Source organism: Strix aluco, chromosome 5 (assembly GCF_031877795.1).
Source record: "Strix aluco isolate bStrAlu1 chromosome 5, bStrAlu1.hap1, whole genome shotgun sequence".
Taxonomy (NCBI): domain Eukaryota; kingdom Metazoa; phylum Chordata; class Aves; order Strigiformes; family Strigidae; genus Strix; species Strix aluco.
The window spans coordinates 75,624,007-75,640,408 of record NC_133935.1 but is presented as its reverse complement, the minus strand read 5'-3'; the positions used below and the strand labels follow the sequence as shown (position 1 = coordinate 75,640,408).

Genomic DNA, 16,402 nt, shown 5'->3' with positions numbered 1-16,402 from the left:
ACACAGGTATACAACAATCTGAAACACACAGTAATTCAGCAGAGTTTATCACTAGAATGCATTTTGAAAGTGAAAGCTAACAATGCTTAAGACCATTTTCAACTTCAAATTGGTTATAAACCTCCTAACACTTCTGAGAAAGCTAAGCAGTAAAATGTATCCGTTGTGAATCTTCTGGGATATGAAAAAATGGCATTTGTCAGAAGGCTATCCTTTCATCTCACTGTTAGTTGTCCTTACTGAGAAGCACAGTAAGAGCTTCTGAAATACACGGCCTCACAAGCTACAGAAAGTGAGCTTGTAACAGGCAATCCTGTCATTACAGATCACTGATCTGTTATATCCACACATTGGTGGTTTTAAAATTTAAGTTCTGCTCTGACTGCTGTTTTCTGTGCTCATAGATTAAACAGAATTTAATTTGGACTCTAGCAAAGCACAAACCAAAGATAATCCAACACTGAGAGTTCTCTCACACTGTTTGCAGGATACAATCAATCAAAAAAAAAGAGATCTATTTTACTTCAACCCACAAAACAAGTTTCCTTAAGGCTCCTTAAAATTTCATCTAGAGTTTATGCTGACATTTGTTTGTTTTCAACCATTAATAACATGTTCCTAAGGAAAAAATACAGTTAAGCATCTAGTAAAGTTCTAGACTATTCCAAGCTAAAATGAAAGTGTCAGCTTGTTATGGCTTGCGACCTACCACACATTTTATCTCTAGGCGATAGCTCTCCTAATAAAATATATAAATGTTCATTTATTTCATCTTCCAAGTAAAAAATAAAAATGTTATGAGAGTTATCTTTCAGCAAATTACCTCCAGTTTTGCTTTTCAGTAATAACTAAACACATTTAGAATAACAAGCACTTCCCTTAGCCTTTGATTAACATGTAAATCAGACTTACATGGCAATATATCCTTGTATCTATTCTTTTTAACATTTTCTTCTTTCTCTCCAGTGGCCGTGGGGTAAATCTTCTCTGTCCTGTATTTTGTTGATAATCTTCTTAACCTCTGAGATAAAAAATGTATGTTATATTTTCACATCTCAAGATAACAGAAACATCACAGGGTATTAGCTTCATCGATGAAGACCACCACTCAAAAAAACCCCCCTCTTCTCTCCTTTTACAATATTCACTATGATGAAGTTTAAAAATCTAATTATCCAGTACTTTTAGCTCATCAGCAGTTTACAACCAAGTTGAAGCCAGATGTATACATCACAAGACGCGGAACTTCAGAAAAGCCACTACCGCACCAGTATGGAATACAGCTGTATTTTATTTAGGAAATATACTGCCCTGATGTATTTCTGTGAGAAACAGAAAAGTCTGTTACTGCTCAGAATACCTGGAGGAAGAGCACAGAGCAGGCTGGTTCAGAAACAGCTGTTAGCAGCTGGTACTCTGCTCTGAGGCACATGGCTTCCACCACTGACAACTGAACAGAAAGCTTTTAACAGGCATCAACTAACGCTCAACTCCTGTTCAGTTTCAAGTTCACCCAGAGAAAGAAGGTCCCTGCCTCTCAGGTACAAGGCCCTTGCAATTAGGATGAGTGACAGGAGGTCTGCTGTATTCGCAACAATGTGTCATTTTTTTCACCTCCATCTATTTCAAATCCTAGAAACTTGAAACAGTCAAAACCTCTAATAAAATCCAGCCCATGCCTTCCAGCAATTTAGGAAGTAACAAGAGCAATACAGCTTTTATCATCCCACTCAAATTAGGCCTTTGCAACCTTAAAACTCAGGAGGAAGAAAAGAGTATAGATTCTCCTGGGGGGGGGGGGGGGGGGGAACCACACACACAAACCCCCCCCCCAAAAAACAACAAAAAAACCCCCAACAACAAAAAAAACCCCAAACTACAAGAGGACCCAGCAGTGCTTGTTATTTTAGACTATGTGGACATCCAGATTTAAAAAGGAATCTGAAGAACTCAGTTAACTCTGTCTTCCAGCTAAAGCTAGGTGGTTGTGAAACCAGCCATTCTATCAACACTGATGTGGTGGTGGTATATCAGACGATCAAGAGGAAAACAGAGAGTGTAGCTTCAAAGAAGTTAACATCCCCATCGAGTTGTATTCTGCACAGGTAGAAGGATAGAGGTTGTTCATGTTCCCCTCCCTCCATCTTTAATGACCGATTATCATCCTTCAAGACCTAAAATGTTCATGGCTTGCTTACTTTTGGGGAAGGGGAGAATCAAGGGAGGATGGTTGCTAGTTGAAAATATAAATCTTGTTTATCACTATGCAACAACATACAGGCAGAAGAGCATCATAAACAAGACAATCTGCTTGGAAAGCCAGTTTTCTTCTTGAATTCTTCTAAAACTACTACAACGCTTGGGAGACTCACGGCACACGTCAATTTTTTTAAAAAGGAAGGAAAAATTAATTGGCAGCTCAAGCCCACCAATAATTCTTCCAGCAAATGAGGAGAAGAAAAAACACACAAAACTCAGCATTTCTGTTACATACAGAAAACCACTTCTATAAAACTTCTCTGGATATAGAGAAAAACCAGCAAATTTTATAAGCAAATGTGGGTAAAACTTTGCATTTAGTTGAATAATATGCACCTAATAATCCATAAAAGTGGTATTTACAGAGCAAAAACAATGGCAAGGTAAAATTAAAAAAGGCAAATCAAGAAGTAGCAGCTTTCAGACAATTTTTTTTTTTCCTCTTCTTCGAGGACTTTCTCAGAGATTAAATCACTGAACGCTAAAAGGAGTAACAGAACTAGCACACAGGGGTTTTTTCTTAAAATACATTCATCTTGAAAAACTTCCCACGTTAGTCGATGAAGAAAAAGCAGTAAATATTTGAAGGTGGGACAGTAAGTCTCTGACCACACAGTGATCCAAGTGCTAAATATATTATCTAAAAACATAGCTAGAGTGAAGACTAGGAAGATGCAATTCTTGATAAGACATGTAAACAGCTACAGGAAGCTTCCATGCAGACTACACTCATCTTTGCAACACTAAAAAACAATTCACAACGTAATCTGTATATATAGCAGGCAGAGAAACCCGGTTTGTAACGTGGTACAGACAAATACCACCACTGCACATGGGAGACATTGTCATATGTAACACTGTCCTTACTGGTGTCAAAATAAAAAATATTGCCTGTGCTAACACTGAACACAACCAGCAGTCTAGAAATAGCAAAATACACACAAATAATTTAGCTATATCAGCTAAGAATTGCAAGACTGAGAAATAGTTTGAAATAGGCTATAAGCCTCCAACTCAGACAAAAAATATCCACAAAAAAGGCAAAAAGAAACAACGATACTTTCCAAAAACAGCCATTAATATGATTTTGTATATTGTTTTGCATCTCAACCTGGTTGTGAGTTGGGGGGAGTGGGACTGCCAGGGAGAAATGGGTGTGTGTGTGTTTTTCCATCTTACTGATGGGACAAATGTCATGATTCTGCTTAGAAAAAGGAGCGGAAAAAAATTTAGAGAAAACACAACCTCTAAAAAACATGAGTAGAAGCAGAAGTTATTTTGCATGAGAAAGGATACACTTGAGGAAGTGATACAGGAAAAACGTTAGTATCAAAAAGCACCCTAGGATTTAGCCCATTTTAAAGGCATGCAAGAAAAAAACCCACACCTTCAGAGTTAAAACTTGGAAGCCAAAAAGGCTGGAGTCACTATTACCAACTTCCATTTTCTAGAAAGTGATGATATGAGAATTCAGCACAGCCTCCCCCCTGCATGATTCAATAGCTGTATAATCCACTAAACAGACTGGAAAGTAGAATTAGCATAGCCCAGCTCCAAGGCAAAGACTGGAAATGAAATACAGGTGGATTTTAACACACATCTGTTCCTAAAATACTTTAGGATCCATGCTTTTAATGCATGTTTGTCAGCTATTCTATGACACGGGTAATAGAAGTTAAGTAAGTACAGTCCTGAGAGCAATCAAAAAGAGTAAGTAGTGCTCGTTATGATTTGTAGTAGTATCTGCTACATAGAATAGTACCTACTTCATGTTTTGGAAGAGAAATAATTGACTAAAGAGTAAGGAAAGAATTCTAAAAACTGAGGTTTGAATGAACTACCACAGGAATGGAAAACTGTCAGACTCAGCAGAAGATTTTGCCCTACACGCAACAGAAAATTTTGGCAGAAAGCTACTGCAATGTGCACACACAGCCTGCTGTACGATGTAGGAGATTCAGTGCTTCCTGGGTTACAACCTAGAGTGACCAGAAGGAGGAGAATGGGGGTAATGACAGGGCAGAAGAAGAAAGAATTTTGTTCAGACTATGGTAAGTTAATGACAAGATAGCCAGTAAGATCTGTCACAGTCCAGTTTCATGCTAATTCATAATAAACAACTGTCTACAGTACAAAGGAGCACTCATTTGGGTTAGGCCAGTAAACTGCCAAATTGCTTCCCAGAAGATGTTCGGATGCCAACAGCAGGGACATCAGAGATCCAGCCTGGTGCCTCTGCAGATAACAGTGGATGCTTCCGTGACACTTGCATAGTCACTGGAACTGCTATTCTGGTACCACAAAAATCTTCATTTATCTATTCTTTTAAGAACAAAATGGTCAAAAAGTAAGTGTGTATACACAATTCATCATACTTAAAGAACTACATTCACAAGGCCTTAAGTTCCATTCTCATTAGAAAAGTTTAATTCTGCTTATTCACTGCGTGACAAGAAGTGGTTTGTGGGATGGTGACAAACACTTACCACATATGACAGCAGGGAGACGAGCCTTTGAAACAATTTGAGTTTCAGAAACGTACTTCCACAGCGGTTTTACAGTCTGTACTACAAATCTACTTTAGTGTTTTTACAAAAAGACAAACCAGCTTTTCAAACCCAGCATGTGGAATCCTACCATATTAAGAAGAATTTAGTCCAATCAGTTCAGAAACACAGATCTCTTTCGCAGTCAATCTATTTCATCTATTTAACACTTTAGAAAGCCTGTAAAGACACATTGCTTAATACCCTAGAAATGTTGTTTGGGGATTAAAGAAAATATTTATACTGCCTATTGAGATTTGAAGAACTCGCTTCAAAAGCCTGAACCTAATTCAAGATTCAAATTTTCTTGTGACTCCTTTCCAGGCTTCTTTTCAAGGAAAGCACAACTAAATAAGTGAAGCTCTGGTGAAATATTTAGGTCCTCAAATTGTCTCCTAAGCCTTATCTGACACTTCCAATGGTCAAAACATCAGTTAGTAACACAGTGATGTTTGCCTGAATCTCCTTTTTGACCATACCAGAGGAGCAGTACATATCATAGTGTCAGATGTCAGCTGCAAGAATATTCCACTGCACCCGTAGTTCATTTGCTGTGTGACAACAGGCAACAGCAACAGGCTTAGGAAGCTCTACATGGCCAGCTGTGGCAGCAGACTCCTGAGATAACACCAATCACACAAAACCATATTTTGTTTTGCAAAATGTGCTTAAGTCCATTAAGAAATACTCATAGAATCATGTAGGCTGGAAAAGACCTTGAAGCTCATCTACTCGGAGAACTGAAATTAAAGAAAAGCTTCCAGAAAAGTTACCTTAAAAATCAAAGCATAAAAGAAGATACTAGGAAACTCTTAAAAGTTGTACTAATGCACTCATTTCATGAAGTAAGACAGCTATTTCTATCATAAGCCTGATATTGCATTGTTCTTACTAGCAGCAGGGAAAGAACAAACACATGAACTACGTTCAGCTGTGCTCTCTCATCCTATTAATTTAGATAAACATTACTAGGGCAGAATGAATTCCCTATTACTTCCATACAGTGAGAAAAATGTACCTGTACGGAGCGATGTGAACCAAACTACCATAGAAATGTCAAAATAACTATCTTCTGGTTATCTTTGGTCAGATTACACAGGTTTCGGATTCTGTAACAATAATATGAACACAGAGCTGCCAGAGATGCCTTTGTCAAAAGACAGCTCCAAGTGCAAACTCAGATATATCACTGCTCAAACGGGGCTCTGACTTGCTAAAACTGATTTGGTTCCAGAATTATTTTAGCTTAAAGTCCCTGCAAATCCAACTGGAGTTTTCCTATACCATTTTCTTATCACTGACAGCTCTGGGAGACACCAAGACAAGCTGATGCTAATAAACTCAGTTGGAGGATGGACCATTCCAAGCCGGGGGTGCCTCTGCAGCTCCATGTTGCAATAGCAAGATATGAATGAACACAGTGAGCTGGGTTTCCTTTAGTTGCTCTGCCAGAACAAGAGCTGCGTGGGGAGAGTGGGGCACAGTGCCGCTTAGCACAAAGTTTGTGGGGAAGTCAGGTCCAGTTGGGCTGAATCAACACTAAACTGTCCCATAGGGGATATCACTGGTTACCTCATTCCCTGGTTAAGTAGTACAAATAATGCTGAGTTTAGTATAATTTCGGGTATCATACTTGCATTTAAGTCTCCCAACTACCTCTGTGGTTTACATTTGTACATTAAATGCTTTGCATCTGTTGCAAATAAACACAACAAGAAAACATGAAGAGACCTACATGCAAGATAATGTCCAAAGAGTCTAAGCTGACAATTAAAATTAGTTATCATACTAACACTTAGTACATACATATGAAATTACAGATAAAGCTAATTTTTAAAAGTACCCCTCTCAACGCTTTGCCTTAGGAGTATTTGGAAATTAGCACAGACCTGTGCCACATGTCAATCTTTCCCCAGTTATTCCTGTCAGCTTTCAAACAACAATTCTTTTTAAGAATTCCTAGCCCTCACGATGATAGGAAAAAGCCTTCCCTAATGCTAGCCAAGCATAAACAATGAAAGGAGAATGATCTGATTCTGTAAAATAAAAGCTTCACCCTATCTCAACATTCGCAGATGGCTTTGGCTGCAAGAACAGGCTAGCAGTCTGGACTTAACTGATTTCTCTGAAATAAAGCCCTGAAAGGAGATTGCAGCTGAATTGATAGGAAGAACGAGATACAAGAAGGAGGAGTTTTCATTACCATGGCATTCTCTTCTAGCAACACCTACTAACTCTCAAGCTCTAGGTGCTCCACGGGAATCTCTGTTGAAGCGATTAACAGACAAGTCTGATAACTACAGTCCCTTGGGAGCTCTGTCTTTTGTGTTTCACAGCAGGACAATGATGGGTCTAAAAACCCCACTGAGTTCAAGGAAGATTGTGTCAACCACATAAAAGAAAAAATCTCTCCAAAATTACCCAGGGAACTGAGAACAGCATCATTTCACTATTAGATAGTATAGTGTACTCTATAACATCTTAACTCTGGTTTTTTTCTCAGGGAGGAGGGGAATTAATGTTATTGTATTAACTGTAGATTTGTAGCTGATAAAAGAAGCATCAGTCAATGATGACAATGCTGGCAGATCCTCATACAGAGAGGGCCAAACAACAGTACCGAAAGAAGCCAGTTAAGGAATATATCCTACTTTCTCCAGTATCACAGTAAAACAGGTCAAAAAAACCCCCAGCATACTCTCAAGAAATAGGTACTGCCAGAAAGCCCAACATTTTCCATTTTTCCAAACCTATGTTTTCCCTAACAAAAATGTTAGAACCAGGCATGTCTCCCACACTGCTAATAACTAAAGATAACTTTACACAGACATATTATCAAAATGTGGGCTGATTGTTTCAAAACTCTCCTTTTCTCTTCCTCATTTCTGAAACTATTTTTATACTATCTGCATGTTAATCCCAGCCTAAATTAACAGTACTATCAATTACAGTTGCAGTCAATTTATGTTCAGCATAATAGTTAAGCAACATATGTACTGCCAGTAATGGGCTAGTTTTACAAGGATGGGGAAGACTAGAGAAATCTGCGGTCTGTTGATGAGCAAGTAAATAAGCAAAGCAAAAGATTAAATTGTTAAAGCATAATCAAGTTATTAAGTTAGTAATGTGTGTTCTGAGATACTTTAGAAAGCTCTGCACCATACTCATAATCGCAATTCTTGCGTGTGTAATAACTTTCTATCTCTGAACCATACTGTTTCCTTAGCACACTCAATGTGTGGTAATGTGAGACTACTATGAACACATTACATCAAGTGAAAACGTGCGGGACAACACAGCAGTGACACTTACAGGCTATGAGTGAAGAACACAAAAATTTCTGTTAGTCTGAAACCACGTGATTAGAAAGTCGACTGCTTTGGGTTGAAGGGTGAGAAGCATGTCGATGCAAAACCAGAAAAGGTCTTTAAAATTAGCACACACTATAAAAGTCAGGCTTCTTAACAACATTAAAGCAATTCAGGAACAATTCTTGATAAATCAAAACAGAAATAAGCCTCAGATATTTTGCAACAAGATGATTTTCAGACCCAACAACACAAACACCATAAGGAAGCAAAGCACTTAAAGAAACAAACAAGGAAACAAAACTCATAACCAGGGAACCCCCCTGCTTAAAAGCATAATTTCCAAGTTTCTGGATTCATTATTTTCCACTTACTCCTTCGCTCCTAGGTTTCGGTGGTTTTGTACATGCTGACAGCACAAGTATATTAAAAAACCATCACATTTAATCTCGATTTTCACTTTAAGTCTCTCTTTGAACATATACAGTTCTTATTCTACCTACCTAAAAAGGGAAGATGCTCCTAAAGAAAGCTATGGTGAATGATTTTTAAGAGAATGTTTTTACAACACTAATTGATGAAATGTTTCAGTGGAATTAATCAACATATCTGCAAAAAATCCAGCAGCTTGTTACTGAAGAAAACAGCTACTAATGCAGTAAAAAACTCAGTTAACTGGAGCATATAAAATATGCCATCTTCATATTCAAGCCTTCTATACCAATTTCCTCATTAATTCATTTTTCACTAGTTGAACTTTCAAGTCAAGATGGTAGCTAAAGGCCTGAGCTGTCCTTCATACAATTTTCTGCATTTTTTTAAGAAAACGAACACCATTCATTTTAGGCCAAACGAATAGCAATTGTTTCTTATGTGAAAAAGAATTATTAACATCTAAAGAGTTTTAAACTCTTAAAACTTGCAGAATAACTATGCATGCCAATCTACTGAATACAAAACATCTGGAAATAAGGAAGCAAAAGACAGTTTTCCCCACCTCCAGACCTTTTTGTCAACAACACTGTAGATGCTAACGGTATTAGTAGTTCTTGTACAATTTTACTGCCAGCATTTCAAATGTTGATTTGTTCAAGAAACTGGTGGATGCATATTTATGCCTCATTTAGGTTGAATCTGCATTCAGATCAGAGTCAGAAATGTAAGGTCTTATCACATGATGGCTATAAATAACTTGCAAAAAGAATTGTCAGACTCAGTTTTCATTACATGCATATTTCCATTTTAGCAGGAAGCTACCATACCATCCCATAACAAAGGTACAAAGACGAATAACCCTTCCACCTTCAGCATCTTCCTACAGAATAGGGCTTAGGCACATGTGAGGGACAACAGGAAAGGTTATATATATATAGTAGCTGTTCTCCAAGATGTCATCTATATGTGCAGTCAATGCAGGCATTTACAGTATAAGCAAAAGAAAACTGTGTATCTTGCCCTAGACCATGACATCCTCCAGAATCTCTGGGGGAATTCAGCAACACCACAATAAAAGGTCGGTTGGGAGTGTGCAAACACACCTTGAATCCTGACTGCCTTGCTATAAGGCATCCAAAACCAAGAGGAAGATTGCTTAGTCTTGTTATGGTCCCAATGATTTGAGCTGCTTAGTACAACAGTAACTAGAAGTGGAATCACTGATATTAAGCAGCGATTTAGCCTTAAATGAAAAAACATAGAGAACAGCTTAAGAGGCCACCTTATTTCTCATCTTGGTCTGCAAAAGCAAGCAGAAGTAAGCCTGCAACACCAACACTGCCATGGCAGAGCTCTGCTGAAAAGCCTTGCCAGGAACAAGTCTCAGAGAAAGTATGAGACAGGTGGGATGAACTTTCCACTCTGATGCTAGAAGTGGGTTTTGTTTGCTTGTTTTAAAACCGAAAACTAGTTATAGGTCCAGATAAACTTCCTCTTAAGAGCCACCCTTTGACTCATCCAGGAGAGGTGACCACACTGCAGTCCACTCTATCTAGACAGACGATCTCCAAAGTCAAATTCTGACATCCTAGATGTGATGTTGACACTGTCAGTGCAACATCTGAATTGAGTGAAGACTTTTCTAGAGTGTGACCTTCACCAGAGAGGTGAAAGTAGGTACTTGCCCTACCTCCCTTACACTAGATTAATGTTTCTCAGGAAAGTCAAAACCCAACAGCTATGATGTAGTAAGAACGGATACCAAAGTAACAGCATCCCCAGGACCAGCCCACAGAAGCACAGAAGAAGTTATCTAAAGGCAAGTTGAGACTTTTTCTACAAAGAACATCCCAGAGGCAAGAGGTTTTATTCCAGCTCAATCGGGCACCTAAAAGGAACATAAGCTATGCTTTTTTCAGGGCCACATGAGAGGGGCTGGGCCACTTTCGGTTATGACTCTACAGCTCTTTAGTTTCAATGCTCATGCCTTAACACATGTAACACCCTTAAACAGCCAAAAGCACCCTGTGACAAGTATTCAAAGGAAGAGCTGTCAATGCAGACTGGGTACAATTCATACAAATAAGCAGCATAAGGATCTGAACAGGTATTAGCTAAGCCTCTGTCTTTGAAGACTATTTAGTTTGTTTAACCACTACCAGAGAAATTTCATAATTTATTACCACGAAAACTGCTCCTCCCCCCCCCCCCCCCCCCCCAAGTCTTTACCATTCCTTTGCTTGTGACTTCATAAGTGGAATGAAGTTCTATGGCAAATATATTTTGCTTTTGTTTCTGCTCAACAGTAAAAAAAGAAAAAAAAAAAAAAACATCTCCCGAAGTTCTTCTCCCTCTTCCTTCACAAGATGCAAAACTCTTCCTCTTTTCCCATGCCTTGGAACACATTTCCTTGAGGTCAGTGTTTGTTTTCAGCCTAATTCATACTAGGTGGAAAAAAAAGCACCACACCAGAAACAGGAAGCACTGAGCTTTCACTCCAACAGAAGTAAACCAGAATTTCCTACCTGCTGGTCCTCCATTACCAAAGCTGCCATAAATAAAGGTATAGGAGAACAGTCTTAAAGCCTGTAAAATCTGCATCCCCAAAAAAAGGTCTGCTATACCTGTTATGTCCTGCCTTCCAAAAAGGCATCAGGGCTTTTTAACAGCTATGTCTTGCTGATTTATCTGAAACTGACATCCTGCCCTGTAAGACTTTCACCAAGAATGACTTTAAGCTGAAAAGCTGGAGCCTAACAATGTTTTGGCTAAAAAGCATAGCTGTTTGTGCAGTCAAGAAACATTGCAACTGAGATCTGGTTTTGGGTCCAAATTACCTTACTGAAACACCTCTACAACTCAAAGGTGCTGTTCCTTTCAGTTACGTGGCATCCTTTAGCACTCAGTTGTATCACTATGTGATGACATGAGTTCAGTGTCCCATATGTCAATGTTGGGCATGCAAGCAATTCCAATAAAATACACCAGTTTTATACACCCCAGAAGTCTAACTTTCTTTTCCCCAGAAGCAGGTTTAAACCTTGTATAGAAACATAGTATCTGTAGAGCCTTCCAGTAGTTTAGAACCCCCAGTATTCAGCAGACAAGATTAGGATACTGTTAATACAGTTATATTAGTTCATAATTGGCAAGTAGAACACCCACAAGGTTTTAATGACTATTCCCCCTCAAAAAAAACCCACAATCTAAAATCTTTCCAGACAGAAATACAAAAAAAGCCCAAAACTTTTGACAAGCACTGAATCAGTACCTCTATGCAGGGAATATATAACGGAATGGGAAGAGAAAGAGAAGGTATCAAATAGAAAATAAATTTCTACTAACTGGAGAAAACATGCTTATAAGTATTTTCACCCCTTCTTGGAGGCTGTGTCTGGAAGCCAAGGAATGTGCTAGTTATAAAGAGGCCATTTATGACTGAGTTCAATAGCATTTTAAGAGCCAGAAAGAAGTAGCCTCATTAAAGATATAAACTTGTACTAAGTTTTCAACTCTAACAACTCTACCTAATAACCAGCTCAGTATTTATGGACAGGCAAAGGAACTGTGTATCATAATTGTTTGTGTTTGTAGTATCTGTCCATTTTTGCCTAACAAATGTGTCCCCATCAGTTCAAAACCACACACCTTCCAACCAGATTACGCCAATTCTGGTTTAAAAAAATGAGATAGAACAGGGAATGCAATGGCCAACAAAATTCTCATAATTCCAGCAAAAAGAGCTATAAAGCAACTACTCTAATGAAACCAAAGCAAGAATGGCAAGTACAGAAACAACAAATCTAGACAAGTTACTCACAAGCATAATTTTAGATTAATCATCTCCATTAGAGTTTTTGTTTTAATGGCTGAACATTCAAGAGTTGGAAGTAACACTGCTAAATTGCCTGAATATAAACTATACCATCTAGTTTGTTTCTGCTAAAATTTTTAAAAAAGTCCTTGAACCTTTTCCACACACGGTATATCGTATGCAATTCTCTTCTATAAAAGTAACATAGGCATATATGCAGCATTTTCTACAACCTTATAGCACTACCACTCATACTGAAAATGTTTCTTACTTTCCTCATATTTTGATCAATGAGTTGCTTCAAAAAAAAGGAAAAGGCTGAGATTTTTCTTGAATATAACCATTTCAAATACGTTGTTTGACATACCATTAACACTTAAAAGTTCCATGGTAACCTTAATCACAGGTATTCTCAGGCCATGCAAACCTAGAAGTGACTAGCAAAATATATAGTTGCCTCTTCTGCAGCCTATACTGTGATTTCGTTATAACATCCAGAGACAAGAATACTACAGTGAAGTTACTAAAAAGTAAATTAAAATACTGTTTTAATCAAATGGTTTGAAGTTTAACCTTTTTAAATCATGAATGTTTTAAAGAAAAATTTTAATTCTGGAGACTCATGGAAGCTTGAATCAAACCAAAGAGCCAAGTAACAAACACACTGTGTATGTCCTCTTTTAAAACCAGCGTTTAGAATCTAAATCCCTGATACTTCTAAAATAAAGCCTTTACATATATTTCATTGCCTTCTGTACATCAAAGCTGCAAGTCAAACTTTAAATTAATTTCCAGTTTGTAGGATGCCTTTATTACATTTATAATATAATTACTTCCAAAATTCTTCTATTTTGAAGAGCAGAGGAATGTTTACCTCATATGAAGTATAACTCAATCACATAGAGGTTTCTAAAGTAGCCTCTCATTGATGTTTGTACCCTGCAGGCTATGTTTGTTACACAAATAATTTGAGAAATACAGTCCTTCTACAGTGCCAAATCTCAACAAATAAAAAGGTACTCAAGTCAACTGGTAAAATGAATCTGGTTCAGGCAAGTGTCTTGTCAATCAAGCTGTTGATAAATTTAAGATAACCCTCAACTGTCATCACTTAAAAAAGCTGAATATTTACAAACCAGAATGTAGAAGTCCATAGTTTGTTTGGTAAACAACAGCAAACCCTCATCAAGTTTTTTCTATCTGAAATACAAACAACTTTATTCAACACCCTCAAGTTCTGCATGACAGATTTACTTCCAGGTATTTCAGAAACACATGGGAATACCTTCAGATCCAGCCTCAAGATGCTTATCTATAATTCTCATCTATGTGGAATAAGTGACAAACTAATAAGACTCTACTTCCTTTCTTGGGAAAGGAAGCTGTTCTAAACTGAGCTTTGAATAAGTATTTGATATGGTGCCAATTCAAAAGAAAGTATGTGAATTTTTACAATAACTTAAGCAAGACAAGAGACTCTTTGGTCTGTTTTTACAAGGAAAAATATTGGGGGGAAAAAAAAAATCATCTGACTGGAGGGATTTCACAAGAGGAGTTTCTCAAAGAGCTTTCCAGGGCAATCAAGCATTTTCCTTCATGACCTCTCATGAAAAGCAGAGCACACTAACAGATATTTGATGACAAAGTCAGAAAACAATCAAGAAGAGGGGAAGATGGGAATATAACATAAAGCAAGCAGACAGACTTTCAGGGTAAAAGAAATAAGGCTAAACTTTAAAAATGACAAATAAAGTTGAATACTAGAAGCTGACAATGAAGGAAACACACACACATATTATCACAAATTAAGTGGCAACTGGTGTTTATAGTAGTCACCGAGGAAATAAAGACACGGGATATTTATGATGAACAAGTTGTATTTAGTAGTAAGTCCAGCTAGAGATGAGACAATGTAAATTCTCAACATCCAACAGGAGATAAAAGCTATTTTTCTTCTTTCTTAATTAAAATAACAGGTCAGTTGAGGCTGTGATTCTTCTTTTTTTATGGCTTGTATGTTCTTATTTTTCTTCACGGTTTGACATTATAAAACTGATTCAACTTGAAATTACTGAAATTTTCCTCTTGGGAAACATTCATATCCTACTTTATCTATTGCTTGATTGCATAAGTGCACTTTAGCACAGAAAAAGCGTTAGTAGTCTTTACATTTTATTTCCTGGTATTTCATATAAAACATGAATTCATTTTTATATTAATGTTTTTTGTTGTGATAGTCTGTTTTTACTTGAGGATACTTTTGCTGTAACTAAAGTATGCAAGCTAACAGTAAAATAATCTTAGCATCTTTCAGCAAAAAAATCAATGTTTTCTCTGGACAAGGAAGCAATATTTTCCTTTTTAAAGGCCATTTAAGTCTAACACCCTCATTCTAAGCACTGTCAGGGTACACCTTCTCTGACTCTTCCACTGTTAAATGGGGCCTGAAAGGCTTCTTTTGATTTTAAGCCATAATTTAAGTGCCTTGAAAGTGTCTCTTGTTTTAACCTCATTTAGGACATTACTAGATAGTCACCAAATTCAAAACCAGTATGTTTTTGGTTAATGAACACTAGTACAGAATGACTTAAACACTCAGAGATCAAACAATAGTCTGCAGCAATGGTGTTAGCTGCTCACAGGCACAATGATTCACTCAGTTCAAATCAAGTGTCTCTAGTAGCAGAAGATGCCATGCTTAACTATTAAAACTATCAAGCTTTATGCAGTGTTTATTTTCTTGGATGAAGAAATCATGATTTTATTACTTCAACTGAAATGTCTATTTTTGTCTTTAAAGCAATACTAACATTTTGATGAACATTTTCGGAAAGTTTGATTTCTAAGTACTGTTCTCTGCTTAGGAACATTCCTGGAAAAACTGTGTTTTTGTTAAAACTTTCCTGCTACTTGCTTCCCAGTTAAACTAACAGATGTCTGAGACAAGCTGCAAAGCAACACTACCACATGTTATTAGGCTTCAAGTTTCATTGAGAGGACAGGCCCAGAACTGAAGGCAACTTAGAAGCACTATCTGTCTCAGAGGTGAGAAGCTGGAACATCTGCCTCTTCTTGCTGTGCTACACAGGTAGGACAAGTGGGGAATGCAGTACCTTAAATCATGTCATTACAAACATCTGAGGCTCACATGCAGGTGATTTGACTGAGCAAAAAACCAACCCCACCAACAACAAAAAAAACCCAAACTAGTTTGACAGCACAGACCTTACTCCTTAAACCCCAGAAGTTACACAAAACTGGCTAAGCTTTTTTTTTTTTTTTCTTTTTTTTCCCCTTCTTCCAAACAACCCTGAGGATCTAAATGAAAGCAAAATTTCGGTAAAAGTCCAGAAGAAAAATGGCCTTAAAGTAGCAGTTTGCCTGCTCTGTGTCAGTGGAACCCACCCACTAGATGTCAGTGTCCTCTTGGGCAGAGGAAAACCTTGGATTCCCAACGAAAAGGCAGGAGCTGAGAGTCCTTGGTTATCAGGTCAACTGTGAAGGAGGATATTCTTACAAAGCATCCCTGGGCATCACCTGGGCCACAACAGAAGCAGCCAGCAACAGTAACATTTGTGGATACCGGACACAGAACATAAACATAGTCCTAGATACAAAGTTTAGCCAGTAAGGCAAGAGGCTAAAGACCAAGAGCTGTTTCATGCAACATTACTGATTAAAAGTATAGGACATCGGTCAATAGACATTGAAGCATGATGAAAATGGGTGATAACAAGACAGCAAGATAAAGGTATTTCTGTTTCCTTTTTCCTAAAATACCCCAAAACACAAACCACCACTTTCAGACAAAAACAATGCTAGACACAAGAATGGGCTCTCCCTCCACCAAAATTCAATCAGATCTAAATAGGCTTAGACTCAGAAGCAATAGAATAGATTATTACAGCACAGTGTGAAATCCTCAGTGATAGGCATGAAAACACCACACCCTAAGGACAGAGCAGAAGTCAAAGTTCAGGCACACTAAGTGCCTGTTGCAAGAAGAAATGGGTAGGTGTTACCATTCAACTGCATGAAAT

The 16,402-nt window shown here is 37.7% G+C and overlaps 1 protein-coding gene across 1 annotated transcript in view; it reads right to left on the bottom strand.

The window, feature by feature from the left end:
• PTPN12 (protein tyrosine phosphatase non-receptor type 12) overlaps positions 1 to 16,402 on the bottom strand; it is an 82,168-nt gene that overhangs the window by 47,741 nt on the left and 18,025 nt on the right. The window contains exon 2 of the mRNA XM_074827881.1: positions 913 to 1,021. Within this exon, the coding sequence (XP_074683982.1) occupies positions 913 to 1,021 (109 nt within the window). The remainder of the gene's footprint in view (positions 1 to 912; positions 1,022 to 16,402) is intronic.